Genomic DNA, 25,509 nt, shown 5'->3' with positions numbered 1-25,509 from the left:
CATGGTGAATTGTTAGTCCTTATTGATGGATTATGGTGAATTGTTAGTCCTTATTGATGGATTATGGTGAATTGTTCTGGTCTGTGGACCATGGTGAATTGTTAGTCCTGATTTGTGGATCTTGGTGAAATGTTCTGGTTTGTGGATCATGGTGAATTGTTAGTCCTGATCTAAGGATTTTGGTGATTTGTTCTGGTCTGTGGATCACGGTGAATTGTTAGTCCTTATTGATGGATTTTGGTGAATTGTTCTGGTCTGTGGACTATGGTGAATTATTAGTCGTGATCAATGGAACTTGGAGAATTGTTCTGATCTGTGGACCATGGTGAATTGTTAGTTCTGATTTGTGGATCTTGGTGAAATGTTCTAGTCTGTGGACCATGGTGAATTGTTAGTCCTGACCTAAGGATTTTGGTGATTTGTTCTGGTCTGTGGATCACGGTGAATTGTTAGTCCTTATTGATGGATTTTGGTGAATTGTTAGTCCTTATTGATGGATTATGGTGAATTGTTCTGGTCTGTGGACCATGGTGAATTGTTAGTCCTGATTTGTGGATCTTGGTGAAATGTTCTGGTCTGTGGATCATGATGAACTGTTAATCCTGATCGATGGATTTTGGTGATTTGTTCTGGTTTATGGATCATCGTGAACTGTTAGTCCTGATCAATGGATCTTGTGAAATTCTCAGTTCTTTAGAATAACAAACACACCTTTATTTAATTAACTTTGTTTAAATATTCTCTCTATGTAACATAGGCGCTAAACCGTATAGGCTCCATCTCTGTTTCTGAGAGTTTAGAACGTAAAATTCGGGTTTTGACACCTGTAAACAGGTGGAAACAGATAACTCATTGTGTACCTTCTTGCTTAAAAACCAAAACTTGTATAGCACCTTACTCTAGCCACCTTCTATAAACCAGAAAAAGTCGGTTTCTATTCAAGGTTTGCTGATTACCATGAGCATTTGTTTGTTGTAAGCGTTCTCAACGTTATAAATTAATAATAAAATGTTTGTAGTTATCGGATGAATGAGAGTTCATTTAACGACGTAATTTAAAACCTTTTCACCATATTCAGGTATATATATTTTCTGATTTATGTTCGCCATCATTACTTGATATATCTACGTCATGAAATGCTGAACACACTTAATGTATCAACACGTACTCAAAGGCAATGACGTTAGCAAAGTAAAGGATGTCACGTGACAGCTCTAGTATTGTTCCTTTTATGCAGGAGATGAACAAATAAAGTTGACAATAAACTTGAACAGATGATAGCGTTGTAGTTGATAAAAAGTTTTTTTTTTTTTCCTTTTTGTATAAAATTGAATCGGAAAGTTTTTCAGTACCTCGCTTAAATTAACGAGATTGTACCTTTGTTTACACTTCAAGACATGTTTTTACGTCTTCATTAAGAATGCCCTTGTTTGTCTGTTGTTAGTCCATCGGTGTTGTTATTGTTGGAGTATATTGTTGAGCTACTGCTTTTAACGAAGTTTACTTACTATTTAGTACACAGAACATTTGAGCTACTGATTTTATTGGTGTTCTTATTATTGTTGGAGTATATCTTTGAGCTGCTAGGTTTATTGGTGTTGTTATTATTGTTGGAGTATATTGTTGAGTTACTGGTTTGATTGGTGTTGTTATTATTGTTGGAGTATATTGTTGAGTTACTGGTTTGATTGGTGTTATTATTGTTGGAGTATATTGTTGAGCTACTGTTTTTATTAGTGTTATTACTGTTGGAGTATATTGTTGAACTACTGCTTTTATTAGTGTTATTATTGTTGAAGTGTATTGTTGAGTTACTAGGTTTATTGGTGCTATTATTATTGTTGGAGTATATTTTTGAGCTACTATTTTAATGGTGTTGTCATTATCCCACACTGAATCCTTCTAATCCAACCCGACTCTCACAGATCCCAACTGAGTCCTTGTTTAACCTCACATTTTTTTCACATCTTAGGTACTTTTTTTTATTAGGTATCATGACTTTCTGTTAACACAACACTAACAAATCATAGCAGAAACAAAATACACTATTTAGTAACCAACATTATCTTTTCAATAAGAACCCTATTATTCGGAACAGACCTATATTTTTTAGAACCAATCAGATTCTTTAAAATATATAGTGGTAGTTAGTGATAGTCCTTCTCTAAAGCAGCTGTTTTTCATCGGGATTACAAGAAATTAAAGTCAATCCGCTCTTAATATTAAATGAAACTGTGGTAATAATTTCAGACTGATAGCTTACGTGACTTTTTGTGTGGGCATGCGCAGACAGTTCGGGTGAAATTGAGCTGTTTTTGTTGAGTAGCATTGCACATGTGGCTTACATTCGGACCAAATCTGACACCTAAAGTTATAAACATTCAGCAGTGCACCACACTTAAAGAAAATCTGCCAAGTTTAAATATATTTTTTATTAAGCAAAATTTTAGTGCAAAGAATTTATTGGTAGAAATTCAATAAAAACTGGAAACTTTATATCTCGCGTGTTTCTTTAACGATTGCTTTAAAATTTGGCATTTGAAATAAGGCTTCACTAGAGCAGTTCAATTAAAAATATGATATAATTTGGATTACTGTTTAATTCTAAACGTACCTGATATTCGGTGAAGTAATAAATCAACGACACTTTTTAAAATCAAGTTCAAGATAGAATAAAAATAAGGTACTGTATCTTTGTTAGATCGATGTATTGGTTAGCGTTGTTAACTGCTAAAACTACCAACCTTTTTCATGCACAAAATGATCTTTCAACTTCTTTATAATATTGTTTTAACACTCACAACAGCACGTAAAATATTTGGATACTTCTAACAACTCAGAATATGCTCTGATTACTCTGAACAACCCACAAGATACTCTAATACGTACTCAACAACCTACAAATACTGTAATACGTACTTACGACAACCCACACGACACTATACATATTCACGACAACACACAATATACTGTACACACTCACGACAATCCACAAAATACTGTACACACTCACGACAACCCACAAAATACTGTACACACTCACGACAACCCATAAGATACTGTACGCACTCACGACAACCCACACGATACTACACATATTCACGACAACCCACACGATACTATACATATTCACGACAACACCTGATATACTGTACACACTCACGACAACTCACAAAATACTGTACACACTCACGACAACCCACAAAATACTGTACGCACTCACGACAACCCACAAAATACTGTACACACTCTCACGACAACCCATAAGATACTGTACGCACTCACGACAACCCACACGATACTACACATATTCACGACAACCCACACGATACTATACATATTCACGACAACACACAATATACTGTACACACTCACGACAACCCACAAAATACTGTACACACTCACGACAACCCACAAAATACTGTACACACTCACGACAACCCACAAAATACTGTACGCACTCACGACAACCCATGGATGCTGTATGCACTCACGACAACCCACACGATACTACACATATTCACGACAACCCACACGATACTATACATATTCACGACAACACACAATATACTGTACACACTCACGACAACTCACAAAATACTGTACACACTCACGACAACCCACAAAATACTGTACACACTCACGACTACCCACAAAATACTGAACACACTCACGACAACCCATAAGATACTGTACACACTCACGACAACCCACAAAATACTGTACACACTCACGACAACCCATAAGATACTGTACGCACTCACGACAACCCACAAGATACTATACATACTTACGACAACCCACACGATACTATACATATTCACGACAACACACAATATACTGTACATACTCACGACAACCCACAAAATACTGTACACACTCACGACAACCCATAAGATACTGTACGCACTCACGACAACCCACAAGATACTATACATACTTACGACAACCCACACGATACTATACATATTCACGACAACACACAATATACTGTACGTACTCACGGCAACCCACAAGATACTGTACACACTCACGACAACCCACAAGATACTATACATACGGCAACACACAATATACTTTACCTACTCTTGACAACTCTCAACTTGACACTTTATGTATTACAACCCAGTAAATACATTACATATTACAATTCACAAAGTACTACGTACGACAAAAAAAAAATTGAAAATATAATTACAGCCAATAAAATTAATTCTCAAAAACATAATATGTCTGTTGTGTTGTATAAACACACAATTATTCTTTTATTACCAAACTATCAAAAAGTAGAAGAAAGTTTCTCACCCTTTTGACTTACCACGGGTACCCACGTGCTTCTTCCTGGACGGGTGACCAACTTTTCCTCATCGCATTCTTCACGTTGTATACAGGCAATATCTCGTAGTTTAACTTATATAAAGATAAAAATGTATTTTGTTGGCTCCACATTGTAGAGAAACACTTCTTACAATGAAGCAAGGAATTTTGAATATTTCGAACGAGTGTTTTCTTTCGTAATAATAATAAACACAAGAAGGAGTTATTTTTAAATAGGCCGTAGAGTTACATATATCACTTCATTCATGGCAAACACGTGTTTAGTTTAGGCTGTTACATATTATGAATAATTACAGTTATTTGACATTAATACATGAAACTATCTTAGTGATAGATCTAGAGGGCACACATGTAGGTTTATAGATACATATAGGTTTCTTTCTACACAAATTCAATTTCTTCAATATTATTACATAAAAACCACTTATAGTGGATCGTATGCTTGTTATTAAAACAGTGATTTGTTTATCGCTCACCAACTGCGCATTGATCAAAATGCTGTGATTCTGGTATGTTATTTCTTATATGTTGTTATTTGTTCTTCGCATGCTAGGATGAAATTTTTATAGCATAAATGATTCATTTTTATTGGTCAGCATGGATCTAGAAAACATTGTAATTTACGTAATCTGACCCAATAGGTCGATTTTGCTTCATCACGTCCACTGAAATGGTTTATATTCACTGAATTTGAAAATGTTTATACAACTGTGAAGAATTACTTAAGTAACTAAAGCCACTTTTGTTGCAATATGAACATATAAAGTTATATAATCGATAGGATTAGGGCCTAACTTTGTTGGAAAGTGGGGGAACAGGGAACACTTGTTAATAATAGTGTACGTACACTAATTTAAAATAAGTGTGGGGGTGTGCCCCTTCCACCTTATGTGTTAAGACCTTATGGTAGACTATTTGAGCAGATGCAAGAGAAAAATATAATACATCTAATTATCAAATTGAAGTTCTGATCAAATTGTGTGTCAAGTTGAAGAAAAACGTTACAATCTACTAAGTAATCTCCATTTCAATATTTTTCACAAAATTCACTTCTTTAGCACCACCAAACTAACATATAACCAAAAGAAAAAGAAAGATTACATTGTAACCGCTTCAGTTAAATTAGCTACCAAATAAAAATGTATAACTCTCAAAAAAAGTGGAACTTATATTCTAACCACATCGAGGTAACTTTCTAACGAGTAACGATGTATAACCCAGAAAAAAGGTATACTGGTAGAAAATCAAAAAGTAAGGTAACAGATCGAAACAAGTGAGTCCGTAAGCAGCTGTTTCCTTTTTTTTTTTTTTTTTGTTTATCTACCCCTACAAACTGATCGGCAACCGCGAGAAACTCTACACTCGGTTACACTGGTTCTTCTACTTGTCGTCTTCACTGGTGGCTCCCCCAGCAGGCTCACTTGCAGTCAGATACATCACTGATTGTATTTTATTCTTTATTTGTTTGTTCTGAATTTCGCGTAAAGCTACTCGAGGGCTATCTGCGCTAGCCGTCCCTAATTTAGCAGTGTAAGACTAGAGGGAAGGCAGCTAGTCATCACCACCCACCGCCATCTCTTGGGCTACTGTTTTACCAACGAATCATAATGCCCCCACGGCTGAAAGGCCGAGCATGTTTGGTGTGTCGGGGATTTAAACCCACGACCCTCAGATTACGAATCGAGTGCCTTAACCACGTGGCCACACCGGGCCACACACGTATCATATATACATGAAGATATTGGTACTAGCTAATCCATATGATATATGTGTTTCTTTTTTGTTGTTTTTGAAGTTTTGAGGATTTAAATGTATATTTTGATATTGTAAACTGTTGTTTTTGTTTCTTAGAAATTCCTGTATTTAAGGGTGAACGTTTTCGCTTAGAAATATAGAAGATTTAATTTATGAATTTGGAATGAAGAAACTTTTTGTTAAATGATTATTGTCTGGTAGAAGGTGATGTATTGAAAAGACTCAAATATCGGTAGAAAATAATTAGAAATGGAATACTAAGCTTCGGAAGTAAAGACAAAAACGGCAGTCATGTATATGTTTATCGTGATAGTTCAATAAACAATCGTTTTTAAAATAATTGTTTTTAGGAAAACTACCAGAAAGGTAAAATCATTACATTAACAAATTTATATACAAAACAAAGTTATTTGCCTTCCATACTAATATCTATATTGCACCTAAATCAACCGAGCTTTTGTAAAGTTGAACTGATTGTGTATAATATTGTAATATCAATTACGAAAATATAATTACAACTAAACAACTCTGTCTCATAGTTTTATTTATTTTATACAGTGGCCGACTTTACTCAGCATTTGTCTACAATTCACGAACGACATGCCGAAGAACTCCAAATTTTGGTCGAAAATTTTCGGAAACGTAACGCAGAACTTCGGAGAGAGAGGTAGGGGAGATGTTTATATTATTGTTTCTTTTCACTTTTGTTGTCACTGTGGAAAACAAATTGTAGAGAATTACCAGCAAACTTAATGGGAGATGTTTATTGTTACCAGTTATCAGTCTAGTGTGAAGACCTATAAGATAGACTAACCCAAATAATTACCAGTCAAGTGTGAAGACCTTTAAGGTATCCTTTAACCCAAACATTTACCAGTTAAGTCTTCAGGCGTTTTGGGTAGTCTGAAACACCAATTAGTATTATGGTAAAGTTCTTTGTTAGAGTGGACTTGTTTTTATGTGTTGATTACGTTAGCCTTATTTTCATGACTGCTGCTCTCATATTCCAAGAACAGAAACTGTACGCATAATTTGTAACCATAAATTAACCAGTCACTTTAAATTGTCAAAAACAAAACAAGATATATTCTGAAAGTAAAAGCTCCACAATTCTTAGATATCAGTTCCATCATCCTAATGAAACTTATCATGGGTTTTATTGTGTCTACTACATTAGCAATATCTTCACTAGTCATCATTGCTTTACGTTCAGTGGGAAAACAGTGATTGATGTAATTTGTCAAATCTGTGGGCTAAAATCGAAAGAAAATACGATAATCAATATTACGATAAAAATACTGTTTTATAAAAGATAAGTTAAGTCGATTAGATTTCAGATAAACTACTGAAACTTGATTATGCTTTTACAACATCAGTTAGTAATGGTTGAATTTACTTCTCATTACATTGTTTAAAATATGTTAGTAATGGTTGAATTTACTTCTCACTACATTGTTTAAAATCAGTAGTGGTTTAATATATTTCTCACTACATTGTTTAAAATCTGTTAGTAGTGGTTGAATTTACTTCTCACTACATTGTTTAAAATCTGTTAGTAGTGGTTGAATTTACTTCTCACTACATTGTTTAAAATCTGTTAGTAGTGGTTGAATTTATTTCTCACTACATTGTTTAAAATCTGTTACTAGTGGTTGAATTTACTTCTCACTACATTGTTTAAAATCTGTTAATAATGATTGCATTTACTTCTCACTACATTGTTTAAAATCTGTTACTAATGGTTGAATTTTCTTTTCACTACATTGTTTAAAATCTGTTAGTAGTGGTTGAATTTACTTCTCACTACATTGTTTAAAATCTGTTAATAATGGTTGAATTTACTTCTCACTACATTGTTTAAAATCTGTTAATAATGATTGCATTTACTTCTCACTACATTGTTTAAAATCTGTTACTAATGGTTGAATTTTCTTTTCACTACATTGTTTAAAATCTGTTAGTACTGGTTGAATTTACTTCTCACTACATTGTTTAAAATCTGATAATAATGATTGCATTTACTTCTCACTACATTGTTTAAAATCTGTTACTAATGGTTGAATTTACTTCTCACTACATTGTTTAAAATCTGTTAGTAGTGGTTGAACTTACTTCTCACTACATTGTTTAACATCTGTTCGTAATGGTTGAATTTACTTCTTACTATTTTATTTATCAACTGTTGGTGATGATTGAACTTAGTACCCGCTACACTATTTAATAACTGTTTGAGATTAGTGAATTTATTAGGTTGTCCACAAATAAATGTCGGAATTCTCACGATGACATTTAGAAGCTGAATATTAAGTAACTTATTGTTGTTTGGTTAAATCCAACGTTTGTCGTTCATAAGGTGTCTTAATTGCCTACTGTTTCAACTCTACTCAGAGTAAGTTTCGCAACCCCTAAGGCAGCATGGACAAGAAGGACTTTCATCTGATTTTTCTCTACGACTTCAAACTTGGACGTAAAGCTACCGAAGTTACATGGAACATCAATCAGGCATTCGACCATGGATCTGTTATTGCACATAAGTTCAACGTTGGTTCCGAATGTTTCGACATGGAGATGAAAGTCTTCAAGACCACGAATGTCATAGAAGGGAGCCATCCTTAGATGAAAACACATTAAGGGACAGACGTCGCACAACAGTACGTGAACTTGCAGAAAAGCTAGGCACAAGCAAATCAATTATTGCCAACCTCCTGGGTGCAATTGGAAAGGCGAAAAAGTTGGATAAGTGGGTTCCGCATGAGCTGACAGAAGATCAACAAAATCGGCGTTATGAGACCTGTCAAGGATGACTCTCCAAAAATTGAACGAAATGGGAGTCGAGATTCTTCCTTATCCACCTTATTCCCCAGGTCTCTCCCCTAGAGATTTTTATTTTTTCAAGCACTTTGACAACTTTTTGAACAAAAACGCTTTCAAAATCAGTGAGCTGCAGAAAAAGCTTTCAAGAAGTTCATTGACCGTAGAAACTCTGATTTATACAGCAGGGGCATAAACAGCATCCTTACGTGTTGGCAAAAGTGTGTGGAAGCAAACGGTGTTTACTTTGATTAAAATATGTTTTACAACACTTCTTTATAATTTTCCAAACTTCGCGGTTCAAAAAAACATTTATTTCTAGACAACCTAATACTTCCCACTACATTATTTAACAACTATGACTGATGTTTGAAATTACTTCCCACTACATTATTTAACAACTGTTGTTTAAAAGTGAGTAATTAATTCAAAACGTAACACTTGAATGTTGAGTTACAGTACCCTGTAAGAATGTTAGGACAAAATCAAAATCAGGTTTCAGGCTATTTTCAAAAACAACGGAAGGTAGATCACAAGTTAAACATCAAAATGTTATTAATCTTAATATTTAGTACAACAGAAGCTCAGTGGAAGTTCTTGTGTAAAGCAAACAGTTAACATTTTGTGTGTTCCCTTTTAATAACTACAGACATGTTTAATCAAAGCGTAATTTCAGGATTTTACTCCATATATCTCTAATACACTCCTGTAAAGTTTCTTTAAAAGTAACTTTTAATTTCTCGAGTTTTTGATCTGTCAAATCCCAGATCTACTTAATTGGGTTGATATCGGTGCTCTGTGAGGGCTATACCATCATTTTAATGACTTCAGCAGCTTCTTCATTAGCAAAATAATTTCTGCGTAGGTTGGATAAATGTTTGGGATCATTATTTTCTTGGTAGTAGAATATTTTGCCAATATTGTGCAAACCGCTGGGTACACCATAACGGATCAATACATAATTGTACTTGCACTGGCCTATTATTTCTCTCCTTTGCAAATATTTATTATCTCCTCTGCAGAAAAACATCCCAAAACCATCTCTCTGCCTCTCCCATGCTTTTTAGTAGGTGCTATGCATTGAGGTAAGTATCTTTCACCTTTCTTTCACCAGACGTACAACCTACACTTGAAGCAAATATTTCAAACTTCGAGTCGTTCGTCCATAACACCCTTTAACAGACATCAACAGTGTCTAGATTTTGTACTTTTTAGCATTTTTTAGTTTCTTATCAATATTTGGATACCGAAATAAATGACTTTTTAACGGCTACTCAACCAAATTTTCTATTCTTGTTGAGTTTTCTTGATCTGTAGATCTGGAGACTTTACCGTCATTTGATGCATGGTCGTTACGTCATGGTTGAGATCAGTGACAGTCTTCCTTCTGTCCTGAAGGCTGCATAAACAGATATTTAACATTAATATCATTGTATTTGTCCTACCTCTTCCTTTCCTATTTTCAAATTTATCTGTCTCGGTCTCACAACCTAGGTTGTATTTGTTAATGATTGAGGAGATTTCATGTCTGCAACAGTTTGTTGGAGAATCCAACCAACATCATGTAAAGCTTTTTTGCAGATTCTCTGCTCTACTGACAATTCTCTTTGGCAGTGGTATGACAATACAACTTAATAAATAGTATTAAACACTGTTTTCATCACGGTTTATTTGTGGGATGCTATTAAATCGATATGTTCTAACGTACACAAGTGCCATATGCTAGCTCCTTGATTTTTCTTTCTGTACAGTTAAGATACTATATGGGGTTACCCTGACATTTATTTCAGACCCTAAATTTGATCAGTATGTTCATTCAAGCAGAACCATTATTACATGCCCTTGGTAATTCTAAAGAATTATAAGTATTCTCAACGTGACTCATTCGGTTCTCAACAAGCATCAGTGAAATTTTGTCATAGTGTTAAAACTTACCTTTTGTAATGATATGAAAGAATTAGCCATATAAATTGGAAAGAATGACAAACATATTTTTCTTGTCCCAACATTTCTGGGCAGTACTGTATCTTACCGAGACGTCTCAAGGCATCCAGAAAAGTTATCTCTGTGGACACAAAATGAAGGAAGGGATGGTTTGTCATCGTTGCTGATGGAGGATGATGATGATAGAATGTTACTGAAGGTGTGCAAATAAAAGTAATATTATTGATAGATATTTTGGTTTTAAATCTTTTAGGTCTCAATAAGTGCCTGAAATTTAACAAAAGGAAGGTCACAAGCCTTTAAGCCCGGCATGGCTAGGTGGGTTAAGGCGTTCGACTCGTAATCTGAGGATCGCGGGTTCGAATCCCCGTCGCACCAAACATGCTCGCCCTTTCAGCCGTGGGGGCGTTATAATGTTATGGTCAATCCCACTATTCGTTGGTAACAGAGTAGCCCAAGAGTTAGCGGTGGGTGGTGATGACAAGCTGCCTTCTCTCTAGTCTTGCACTGCTAAATTAAGGGCGGCTAGCGCAGATAGCCCTCGTGTAGTTTTGCGCGAAATTCAAAAAACAAACAAACAAACAAAGCCATTATTTCTCTTCACCCCGCTCGAGAAATATTTAAATCACATCCGGGCGGATGAACAACTGAATACAGATGGTCAACGTTACGTCATAAAAGTGGTTAACGAGAAACATACTTTCGTCAAAAGATTTAATAATGACTACTAACAGGACACCTAACTAAACTCATTCAATACAGGTTTTGAAAAGGTCACTAATCAACACGATGCTAAATAAATGAAGCCTCCAATGGCAAAGCGGTATGTGTACAGACTTACGACGCTATAATCCGAGTTTCGATACCATTAGTTGGGACAGCACTGACAGCCAATTGTGTAGGTTTATCCTTAATTACAAACAAACAAAATAAATTGATTCTATATAAGTTTCAGTAATGGTCTGTAACGAACACCACACTAACTAAACATATACTCTTCAAAACAAGAAACGCAAAAGGGATATCTTTTTTATTTTAAAGAGAAATATATGTAATAACGTTACAAGCTCAGAGTATGTGATGTTACACGTGTTAAGGCACTGATTGTCAGACCAAAATGACAATAAAAGTTGTGCACTTTGAAAACGGAGGAAAACATAGGATTTTTCGCCAAAACGCATGCGTGTCCAATAAATTTGTTTGAGAGATCTGCATGTTCTGCAAGTGCAATATGTGCAAAATCCCTATAAAAGTGACGGGTTCTCGGTTTCCATAGCCCAGTGTTAAGCCACCGACACGCAATACAGTTACGCCAAGACTGACTGAAGCACAACGCAACAACGCCATTGGTCGCTTGGAAGCAAACGAATCTCGATCAAATGTTGCCAGAGCTGTGAATGTCTACCCAAGCACCATCACAAGGCTATGGAATCGTCACCAACAACATGGATCAACTCGTGACCGTCCACGATCTGACAGACCTTGTGTGACCACGCCCGCACAAGATCGCAACATCCGGTTACGTCACCTTCGGGATAGGACCACCACTGCGACGAATACTGCCTCAACCATACAAGGGCTGCGTAGGATTTCCGATCAGACCGTACGCAACCGTCTACGAGATGCAGGAATCCGACCTCGACGTCCAGTCAGAGGCGTCATCTTTACCTAGCAACATCGTCAAGCACGGCTGCAGTGGACTCGGGCACATCGGGTATGGCCTCATCAACGATGGAGGCATGTTTGGTTCAGCGATAAATCACGTTTTATGCTTCATAGGCAGGATGGAAGGACCCGTGTTTACCGTCGCCGAGGTCAACGTTTTGCAGCAAACTGTGTGCTGGATGTTGACAGATTTGGTGGTGGCAGCGTCATGATGTGGGCTGCCATCGCCTACAATGCCAGAACAGACCTTTTGCACATTCGAGGGAATCTTACGGCTCAACGATACGTCGACGAGATTCTTAGGCCCCATGTGCAACCCATCATGGTGAACGTCAACGACGTTTTTCAACATGACAACGCCCGTCCTCACACAGCCCGACTCACCACTGTCTTCTTGAGACACCACAACATCAACGTTCTTCCCTGGCCCTCCAGATCACCAGATTTAAACCCCATCGAACATCTTTGGGACGAGTTGGACCGACGTCTGCGACGGCGACAACCTCAACCGCAGACTCTACCTCAGCTTGCAGCAGCTTTGCAGGCTGAGTGGACAGCCATTCGACAGGACGTGATTTGTCATCTCATCGCTTCCATGGGCAGGAGATGCCAAGCAGTTATTGATGCTCACGGGGGGGGGCATACTCGTTATTGACGTTGAGTGACGTTAAAATTTCACCTAGTGAGCGTGGACTTCGCCTTTGCAGACTTTGGATGTTCAGCAGTGAATGTGCAAAGTTTCACACATGTCATACAGAACTACCCGGAATAAACTTGTTAACAATTTGTCTCATATTTTGCCTTTTGCGTTTCTTTTTTTTTGAAGAGTATATTTTATACAGGTTTAAGTAATGGCCACTAAACAACATAACCGTCACTGAAGTGACTCAAAAGGGATTGTAATAAAGGTGACCCTAACTAAACTAATTTTATACAAATTTGAATAACATTCGCTCACCGACACGGCCCTAAATAAACTGGTTCAATAAAGGTATTAATAATCGTCACTATTTAATATCATACTAAATAATCTAATTCAATACAAGTTTCAATCTGTGGACACTAATGAACACCACCCGACCTAAACTGACTTCATAAAGGTTTTAATAACGATCACCTACGAATATGACACTAACTAACTGGTTCAACAGATGTTTTAGTAATGTCACTAACTAACTGATTCAACAGAAATTTTAGTAATGGTCACTAACTAACTGATTCAATAGAAGTTTTAATAACGACCACTAACTAACTGGTTCAAAATACATTTTAATAACGATCACCAACAAACTGGTTCAAAATACATTTAAATAACGATCACAAACTAACTGGTTCAATAAGACGTTTTAATAACGATCACAAACTAACTGGTTCAATAGACATTTTAATATCGATCACTAACTGGTTCAATAAGACGTTTTAATAACGATCACAAACTAACTACTTCAATAGATGTTTTAATAACGATCACAAACTAACTGGTTCAATAGATGTTTTAATAACGATCACTAACTAACTGGTTGAATAAGATGTTTTAATAACGATCACAAACTAACTGGTTCAATAGATGTTTTAATAACGATCACTAACTAAGTGGTTCAATAGATGTTTTAATAACGATCACTAACTAACTGGTTGAATAAGATGTTTTAATAACGATCACAAACTAACTGGTTCAATAGATGTTTTAATAACGATCACTAACTAAGTGGTTCAATAGATGTTTTAATAACGATCACTAACTAACTGGTTGAATAAGATGTTTTAATAACGATCACAAACTAACTGGTTCAATAGATGTTTTAATAACGATCACTAACTAACTGGTTGAATAAGATGTTTTAATAACGATCACAAACTAACTGGTTTAGTAGACGTTTTAATAACGATCACTAACTAACTGGTTCAATAGACATTTTAATAACGATCACAAACTAACTGGTTCAATAGACATTTTAATATCGATCACTAACTGGTTCAATAAGACGTTTTAATAACGATCACAAACTAACTACTTCAATAGATGTTTTAATAACGATCACAAACTAACTGGTTCAATAGATGTTTTAATAACGATCACTAACTAACTGGTTCAATAGACATTTTAATATCGATCACTAACTGGTTCAATAAGACGTTTTAATAACGATCACAAACTAACTACTTCAATAGATGTTTTAATAACGATCACAAACTAACTGGTTCAATAGACGTTTTAATAACGATCACTAACTAAGTGGTTCAATAGACGTTTTAATAACGATCACAAACTAACTGGTTCAATAAGACGTTTTAATAACGATCACAAACTAACTGGTTCAATAGACGTTTTAATAACGATCACTAACTAAGTGGTTCAATAGATGTTTTAATAACGATCACAAACTAACTACTTCAATAGATGTTTTAATAACGATCACAAACTAAGTGGTTCAATAGATGTTTTAATAACGATCACTAACTAACTGGTTGAATAAGATGTTTTAATAACGATCACTAACTAACTACTTCAATAGATGTTTTAATAACGATCACAAACTAAGTGGTTCAATAGATGTTTTAATAACGATCACAAACTAACTGGTTCAATAGATGTTTTAATAACGATCACAAACTAACTGGTTCAATAGATGTTTTAATAACGATCACAAACTAAGTGGTTCAATAGATGTTTTAATAACGATCACAAACTAACTGGTTCAATAGACGTTTTAATAACGATCACAAACTAACTGGTTCAATAGACGTTTTAATAACGATCACAAACTAACTGGTTCAATAGATGTTTTAATAACGATCACAAACTAACTGGTTCAATAGATGTTTTAATAACGATCACAAACTAAGTGGTTCAATAGATGTTTTAATAACGATCACAAACTAACTACTTCAATAGACGTTTTAATAACGATCACAAACTAACTGGTTCAATAGACGTTTTAATAACGATCACAAACTAACTGGTTCAATAGATGTTTTAATAACGATCACAAACTAACTGGTTCAATAGATGTTTTAATAACGATCACAAACTAAGTGGTTCAATAGATGTTTTAATAACGATCACAAACTAACTGGTTCAATAGACGTTTTAATAACGATCACTAACTAACTGGTTCAATAGACGTTTTAATAACGATCACAAACTAACTACTTCAATAGATGTTTTAATAACGATCACAAACTAAGTGGTTCAATAGATGTTTTAATAACGATCACAAACTAACTGGTTCAATAGATGTTTTAATAACGATCACTAACTAACTGGTTGAATAAGATGTTTTAATAACGATCACAAACTAACTGGTTCAATAGATGTTTTAATAACGATCACTAACTAAGTGGTTCAATAGACGTTTTAATAACGATCACAAACTAACTGGTTCAATAAGACGTTTTAATAACGATCACTAACTAAGTGGTTCAATAGATGTTTTAATAACGATCACAAACTAACTGGTTCAATAGATGTTTTAATAACGATCACTAACTAACTGGTTCAATAGATGTTTTAATAACGATCACAAACTAACTGGTTCAATAGATGTTTTAATAACGATCACTAACTAACTGGTTCAATAGATGTTTTAATAACGATCACTAACTAACTGGTTCAATAGACGTTTTAATAACGATCACAAACTAACTGGTTCAATAGACGTTTTAATAACGATCACTAACTAACTGGTTGAATAAGATGTTTTAATAACGATCACAAACTAACTGGTTTAGTAGACGTTTTAATAACGATCACTAACTAACTGGTTCAATAGACGTTTTAATAACGATCACTAACTAACTGGTTCAATAGATGTTTTAATAACGATCACTAACTAACTGGTTCAATAGATGTTTTAATAACGATCACTAACTAACTGGTTCAATAGACGTTTTAATAACGATCACTAACTAACTGGTTCAATAGATGTTTTAATAACGATCACTAACTAACTGGTTCAATAGACGTTTTAATAACGATCACTAACTAACTGGTTCAATAGACGTTTTAATAACGATCACAAACTAACTGGTTCAATAGACGTTTTAATAACGATCACTAACTAACTGGTTGAATAAGATGTTTTAATAACGATCACAAACTAACTGGTTTAGTAGACGTTTTAATAACGATCACTAACTAACTGGTTCAATAGACGTTTTAATAACGATCACTAACTAACTGGTTCAATAGATGTTTTAATAACGATCACTAACTAACTGGTTCAATAGACGTTTTAATAACGATCACTAACTAATTGGTTCAATAGACGTTTTAATAACGATCACTAACTAACTGGTTTAGTAGATGTTTTAATAACGATCACTAACTAACTGGTTTAGTAGACGTTTTAATAACGATCACTAACTAACTGGTTTAGTAGATGTTTTAATAACGATCACTAACTAACTGGTTTAGTAGACGTTTTAATAACGATTACTAACTAAGTGGTTTAGTAGACGTTTTAATAACGATCACTAACTAACTGGTTCAATAGACGTTTTAATAACGATCACTAACCAACATGACACTAACTAACTGGTTCAATAAACGTTTTAATAACGATCACTGTCCATCATGACGCAAACTAAACTGATTTAATGTACATTTTAATTATTATCACCTATCAACGTAACATAACGTTTCGGGACAACAGCAGATCTATTGGTCCGTCTCGTCTATTTCTTCCACTGAACCAGCGTATTTCAAACTTTCTCGGTTCACGGCGAACTTAGTGTCTTAGAAATATTTTCACGACGCTCATAGGCAAAAAGAAAAATCTAACAATTTCGTTTATTAATCAGTGAGGTACAAACAACTTAATTTAATAAATATTTATGTCGTAACAACGTAGTAACCGTTTGAAAGAATAATACACGTAAATTGAAAGTAAAAACAATATTTTTATTTCATTTTTAAATAACCACAATTACTAATGAGATGTGTCCGCCTGTTTGGCACTGCACAGCTTTTCAAACGTTGGAATTAGATTGGACACCGCCATCCTCATTTCTTGTTCCACATTGATTTTCGCGTGGTACTTGCTTTTTATCACAGCAACCGCCGAAAAACCCAGCTTTGCAGATATATGATGTCGCAAATTGAATTAGGATTCGCTGAGTTTTAGCACTTAGCAGCGGATATTCATCTTTTACTGATATCCAAAACTCGGGTAGTTCCATGCTGCCAAATTTTGTTTTTAAAGTCTTGTCACAAGACAGCTCAATAAGATTTTTTTCTTCTGCAGAGGTAAATTCAAATGGGGTATTAGCCTTGAATGGGTCTTGGATCCATGCAAACTTCTCCATATCTTTTGGAAAGTAATTTTCAAACCAGTCACTGAGCTGTGTTAGGTGCTCCTAAAAAAACATTTTATTTCGTGGATCAAATCAACTTCATTGGATGATGTAACAAACTGCTGCAACAGGGGGAAACAGTCTTTGTCACCATCTTCATTCATTTTTCTTCTCCATAGTAGTAACTTTTATCTGAAGGTTGAAACCTTCTCAGTGAATTTCAGAATGTGTATGTGTTGCTTCCCTGCAGCGAGAGATTCAACGTATTCAGTTTTTCGAAGAAATCACACAGGTATGTTAATTTTGACAAAAAAATCAGTATCTAAGAAGTTTTTAGCACATTTTTGTTCTTCTTCTTCGAGATAAGAATAGAGTTTCTGTCGTAATTCGAACACACGGGACAGTACATTCCCACGGGAGAGTCTACAGTAGTATAACAAAGATGCGTGCTCAGATCCCATATTCTTACACGGTTTTTTTAAAACCTCGTTTTCTGTGTTCTAGTTTTTATAAAGTCCACCACTTTCAACACAATTTCCAGGACCAGGTTCAGTGGAGGACTCAGGTGCTTTGACGCAAGGGTTTTCCTGTGGATTATGCAGTGGGTCCATAGTACATCAAGAGCTTTGCTTCGTATGAGTGCCTACAATCCTCCATAACAGCCGGACATGAGCGACCACCATCGGTACAGACGCCAATGCACTTAGTCCAGTCTAAGTTGTTTTCGCATACAAAAGTGTCAAGGATCTCAAACAAGTCTTGAGTCTTTGTACCTGCAGTGATACTTTTACAAAAGAGAAGGTCTTCCACAATTTTGTCACCATCTACGAACCGTGTGTAGCAAATCAAAGGAGCATCCTTATTACTGTAACCCGAATTCCTTCCGTTTGATTTTTTCAAGTCGCTGATCGTTGAGGTTTCGGCCATGTGTTGGACTCTACGACTGATAGTATTGTTGGATGAAGGCACCTTTGAAAGCAGTCTTCCCGCAATTCACCATACCCACTACAACCTGTAAAATCAGTTCTTCTGCGATGATCTGAGGCTTTTCTTACATTTCGCGACTCTATATGCCATCTTGTAGAATGCTAGCAGAGCATTGCTTGGTATTGATGCTTGTTACAAAAATGTACTTTTTTGTTCTTTCAATTCTTTCAACTTTCTGGTAAAATAATCATGAGATTTACTAGTCATGTTAGGATGATTGGTCTCTTAAGTGGCGTTTTTGTTTACTTGGAAACATGTACCCTGGAGCCAAAACCTTTAGACTGCGGACACTCTTCGTGATTGACATCTACCGAAGTAAAACCAAAATCTAGATAACAATCGTCATATTTCCGTTATTTCCGCTTCTTCAGAACTTTGCCACTGGTCTGTGGTTCACCATCCTTTTCTTCACTCTCACACTTCTTATTAATGTTCGGAAATCTTTCCATTTTCGTGCACAAGGACTAAAAATTAACAAAATAATTCACTAAACTTTGCTAGACCTCACAGACACATGATCACAGCACCCTGCAGTTATTTCGATTACTAATCGACTCGGAATTTATATACAATAACTTAGAAATGAGAAAGTTCGAGAAGTTACTGGCGTAGCGAAAAATACAAGTAAATAAAAGCATATCTCAAACATTCGAGAAAATCATCGATAGGAGTGTAGCGCGATCTAATGTTAAAACTGTGAACTACCTCGAGCAGTAGTTCACGCAGTGTCCGTGAGATCTCGATATTGCTGTTTTTCCCTCGAAAATTTGAAATATTCGGCGGCACACAGTTTGGGAACCACTGCATTAAACTAAACTAAAGCTATTTATGAATAATTTCAATAAAGAATCCTAAAGACAGTCTTTATCACTGATATATTTATCAAGATTTTTCTTAAACGCATTTAAATTTACTGTCTCCAAACATCCGAAGGCAACACATTCCAAAGGCCAACCACCCAGTTAGAAAAATAAAACTGTCATAACTGAATATTACTCTTACCTGGTAAAAATTTTATATTCCTATCCCATTGTCCTCATAATCTCATTGTTAATTATGAAGGTATATGCTGCATTAGCACTATCAATTCTATTTACAATATTAAACACATCAATCAGATCCTCTTAATTTATCTTTTGTCGTGAGAAAGCCATTTTAGATATTTGAACATTTCCTCATATTACAACCCCTACATTCTAGGCATCATTATAGTAATTATTATTTGAACCTTTTCCAAAAACTCGATGTCTTTCCTAAGGTAAAGTGCCCAAATCTTCATACATTATTCCAAATGTGGCTTAAACAGTGACTTATACAATGAAATTGTAACCTCAAAAATTCAGTATTTTTGTAGATACAGCCTAGACTCCAATTTATCTTAACACTAGCACCTGTTTGGATGGCTTTAGACACTGATTGAACCTTTCTCTCATGACACTGTTAAGATTATCATCATCTAAATTATACTTATAATTCAAATTATGATAACTCACATGCATTAGCTTGCTTTTATTATAACTAAAATCCATCTGTCATTTATTTGTCCAACTCACTAAATGATCTAAATCATTTTTGTAAAGCAGCAACATCCTCTTCACAGTTAGGAACACCCAAGACGTTAATATCATCAGCAAATTTGAATAATTTATTGACATGATGTAAATGACAAAGAATTAGGTCCTAAGACTGAGTTTCACTCGTGACTTTAATCCAGTTTGATCTAAACTCCATTTGTAACAACCCTCTGCTTTCTTCCATCAAGCCACTCTTCTGTCCAATTTGTAACAACCCTCTGCTTTCTTCCATCAAGCCACTCTTCTGTCCAATTTGTAACAATCCTCTGCTTTCTTTCATCAAGCCACTCTTTTGTCCAATTTGTAACAATCCTCTGCTTTCTTCCATCAAGCCACTCTTCTGTCCAATTTGTTAACTTGTCCGTTACACCTATAGACATATTTTTATAAGGCTGTTATTTGCTTTCTAAAAATCCAGATACACCAAATCTACACCATTACCCTTATCTACATAAGTAGTAACCTCTTCAAAGAATGTCAAATATATTGTAAAGCAGGATTTTCCCTTACCAAAACCATGGAGACTATCCAATAAAATTATAAACTTTGTTAAATGACTTTGCAAAGCATCTTTTACCAGACTTTCCTAGTATTTTCTCACAATTGAAGTCTAATAGGTCTGTAATTACTGAGACAATTTTTATCACATCTCTTTTTTTTTAAAGAAGAGGTACATTAGCTAACTTCCAATCCTCTGGTAACAGCCCACTATTCAAGGACTGAAAATATTTTTGTAGTAAGTGGTTTATAGATCCAGCCGTTAACCTCCAGGAATACCCTTGTGGAAATACTAATAAGAGTCTTATTTTTCTTTAAGCTTTTTATTTCTAACCATATCAGAATTATTGCAGTCATCTTGTTTGATTTCGTTTCCATCTATCAATTGTCCAAGATGTAGAATACTCCTTAAATCTTCGTCAGTAAAAACTAAAAGAAAAGTAAAATTTAATGACCCAGCTATCTGATAGTCATCATATAAGAGCCTTCTTTTATCATCCCTCACGTATTCTACCACCATCTTAACATTTTGGTTTTTCTTAAATTATGTAAAGGAATCCTTACTGTTAATTTTACATTTTCAACCAACCTTTTCTAGTGCATCCTTTTTGATGTCCCAATTTTCTGTTTCACTGACTTTCTTGATATTGTATATTTTTTTGAATTTCCTGTCATACTGGTCAATTTAAACTTCTTAAACTTGTGATTCTGTTCTTTCATTTTATCACTCAAATTCTTTGTGAGCCAGACTGGTTTTTACTTCCAACTACCATTTTATTTTTATAAGGAATATGTTTACCTTGAATGTTTAACATTTTATTTTTAAAAATTGTCAGTGATTCCAAATAATTCAGCTGCCCAATTCACAACAGGTAATTCTTGACACATCCCATCAAAATTTACTTCTTTGAAAATCTGTAAATAAAATAATTTCTTATTTCCTGATGCAAAAGAACATTGAACCCAATACAACAATGATTGCTTGCATCTAGATTTTTCCCAATTTGTACTCTGTCATTTCTGTATTTGAAGTTAACAATAAATCTAAAATAGCATTGTTTTTATTGGTTTCTTGAAAAATTGGTGAAGGAAGCTATCTTGAACAGTTTCCATAACCTTTTCTCCCTCATAATGTGACTCTAGCATTTCCCAGTCAATATGTCTGAAATTAAAATCACACATAATTATGTCTTTATTAATAACTGATATCTTAACCTCATTGTAAAGTTTCTCACTAATCTCATCGGTATCTTGTGGTGATTTGTAACAAATTCTCAGTATTAGTTTCTTACTTTATATCCACTAACAGAAACCCAAATTGGTTCAATCTCTTTGGTATTTTCTTTAATATCCTCAACTTCTACACAGTGTAACTCACATTTTACTTATGAAACCACTCCTCCCTCTCTTTCATACTCTATTCCTATTGAACAGCCTGTAACCCCTTGTTTCAAAGAAACTTCTGTCATCAAAGTGATATATGTTTAACCATGTGTCATTTATTCCCATTATATCAAAATCCTCATTCCCACAAATGCTTTAATGTCATCTATTTTATTTCTTATACTTTCACTGTTTATGAATGCTGTTTTGTTTGTAGCTGGTGTGACATGTTATATTGTTAATGTACTGTGTTGTGGTTAAGAATACTACTGTGTCTTTATGTGGTTCAGTGGGGTCTAACTGATTCTAAAAAGGTTTTAATAATGATCCAAGACTAACATGACACTATCTATACTGATTCTGTAAATGTTTTAACAATGATCAAAGACCAACATCACCCTAACTCTACTAATTCTGCAAAGGTTTTAATAATGATCAAAGACAACATGACCATAACTGTACTGATTCTGCAAAGGTTTTAATAATGATCAAAGACCAACATGACCCTAACTCTACTGATTCTGCAAAGGTTTTAATAATGATCAAAGACCAACATGACCATAACTGTACTGATTCTATAAAGGTTTTAATAATGATCAAAGACCAACATGACCTTAACTCTACTGATTCTGCAAAGGTTTTAATAATGATCAAAGACAACATGACCATAACTCTACTGATTCTGCAAAGGTTTTAATAATGATCAAAGACAACATGACCCTAACTATACTGATTCTGCAAAGGTTTTAATAATGATCAAAGACCAACATGACCATAACTGTACTGATTCTATAAAGGTTTTAATAATGATCAAAGACCAACATGACCATAACTCTACTGATTCTATAAAGGTTTTAATAATGATCAAAGACCAACATGACCATAACTCTACTGATTCTATAAAGGTTTTAATAATGATCAAAGACCAACATCACCCTAACTCTACTGATTCTGCAAAGGTTTTAATAATGATCAAAGACCAACATGACCATAACTGTACTGATTCTGCAAAGGTTTTAATAATGATCAAAGACCAACATGACCATAACTGTACTGATTCTGCAAAGGTTTTAATAATGATCAAAGACCAACATGACCTTAACTCTACTGATTCTATAAAGGTTTTAATAATGATCAAAGACCAACATGACCATAACTCTACTGATTCTATAAAGGTTTTAATAATGATCAAAGACCAACATGACCCTAACTATATTGATTCTGTAAAGGTCTTAATAATGATCAAAGACAACATGACCCTAACTATACTGATTCTATAAAGGTTTTAATAATGATCAAAGACAACATGACCCTAACTATACTGATTCTATAAAGGTCTTAATAATAATCAAAGACAACATGACCATAACTGTACTGATTCTAAAGAGGTTTTAATAATGATCAAAGACCAACATGACCATAACTGTACTGATTCTGCAAAGGTTTTAATAATGATCAAAGACCAACATGACCATAACTGTACTGATTCTGCAAAGGTTTTAATAATGATCAAAGACCAACATGACCTTAACTCTACTGATTCTATAAAGGTTTTAATAATGATCAAAGACCAACATGACCATAACTGTACTGATTCTATAAAGGTTTTAATAATGATCAAAGACCAACATGACCATAACTCTACTGATTCTATAAAGGTTTTAATAATGATCAAAGACCAACATGACCATAACTATATTGATTCTGTAAAGGTCTTAATAATGATCAAAGACAACATGACCCTAATTAAACTGATTCTATAAAGGTCTTAATAATGATCAAAGACAACATGACCCTAATTATACTGATTCTATAAAGGTTTTAATAATGATCAAAGACAACATGACCCTAACTATACTGATTCTATAAAGGTCTTAATAATGATCAAAGACAACATGACCCTAATTATACTGATTCTATAAAGGTTTTAATAATGATCAAAGACAACATGACCTTAACTATACTGATTCTATAAAGGTCTTAATAATAATCAAAGACAACATGACCATAACTGTACTGATTCTGCAAAGGTTTTAATAATGATCAAAGACCAACATGACCATAACTGTACTGATTCTGCAAAGGTTTTAATAATGATCAAAGACCAACATGACCATAACTGTACTGATTCTATAAAGGTTTTAATAATGATCAAAGACCAACATGACCATAACTGTACTGATTCTAAAGAGGTTTTAATAATGATCAAAGACCAACATGACCATAACTATACTGATTCTATAAAGGTTTTAATAATGATCAAAGACAACATGACCCTAACTATACTGATTCTATAAAGGTCTTAATAATAATCAAAGACAACATGACCATAACTGTACTGATTCTGCAAAGGTTTTAATAATGATCAAAGACCAACATGACCATAACTGTACTGATTCTGCAAAGGTTTTAATAATGATCAAAGACCAACATGACCATAACTGTACTGATTCTGCAAAGGTTTTAATAATGATCAAAGACCAACATGACCATAACTGCACTGATTCTGCAAAGGTTTTATAAAGATCAAAGACCAACATGATCATAACTGTACTGATTCTATAAAGGTTTTAATAATGATCAAAGACCAACATGACCCTAACTGTACTGATTCTAAAGAGGTTTTAATAATGATCAAAGACAACATGACCCTAACTATACTGATTCTATAAAGGTCTTAATAATGATCAAAGACAACATGACCCTAACTATACTGATTCTATAAAGGTTTTAATAATGATCAAAGACCAACATGACCCTAACTATACTGATTCTATAAAGGTCTTAATAATAATCAAAGACAACATGACCATAACTGTACTGATTCTGCAAAGGTTTTAATAATGATCAAAGACCAACATGACCATAACTGTACTGATTCTGCAAAGGTTTTAATAATGATCAAAGACCAACATGACCATAACTGTACTGATTCTATAAAGGTTTTAATAATGATCAAAGACCAACATGACCATAACTGTACTGATTCTAAAGAGGTTTTAATAATGATCAAAGACCAACATGACCATAACTGTACTGATTCTAAAGAGGTTTTAATAATGTTCAAAGACCAACATGACCATAACTCTACTAATTATATAAAGGTTTTAATAGTGTTCAAAGACAAACATGACCCAAACTATACTGATTTTATAAATCGTTTAATAATCGTCTGTAACAGTATCACTGTTCTATGTGAATCTCTTAACAGTAGATAGTGTAGTGGAATTTTACAGCTCAAATCTCATGAATATGTAAC

General features: G+C 34.4%; 1 protein-coding gene across 7 annotated transcripts in view; it reads left to right on the top strand.

Moving 5' to 3' along the window:
* The window catches only part of Stacl (SH3 and cysteine-rich domain-containing protein), a 171,201-nt gene that overhangs the window by 53,020 nt on the left and 92,672 nt on the right, over positions 1-25,509 (top strand). For all 7 annotated transcript variants that reach the window (XM_076497426.1, XM_076497428.1, XM_076497427.1 and 4 more), the window contains exon 2: positions 6,652-6,760. In XM_076497426.1, the coding sequence (XP_076353541.1) occupies positions 6,652-6,760 (109 nt within the window). The remainder of the gene's footprint in view (positions 1-6,651; positions 6,761-25,509) is intronic.

The sequence above is a fragment of the Tachypleus tridentatus genome, chromosome 4 (genome assembly GCF_004210375.1).
Source record: "Tachypleus tridentatus isolate NWPU-2018 chromosome 4, ASM421037v1, whole genome shotgun sequence".
NCBI classification, from domain to species: Eukaryota; Metazoa; Arthropoda; class Merostomata; order Xiphosura; family Limulidae; genus Tachypleus; species Tachypleus tridentatus.
Note: the sequence above shows the minus strand (reverse complement) of the source record. Positions and strands in the feature narration are given on the sequence as shown.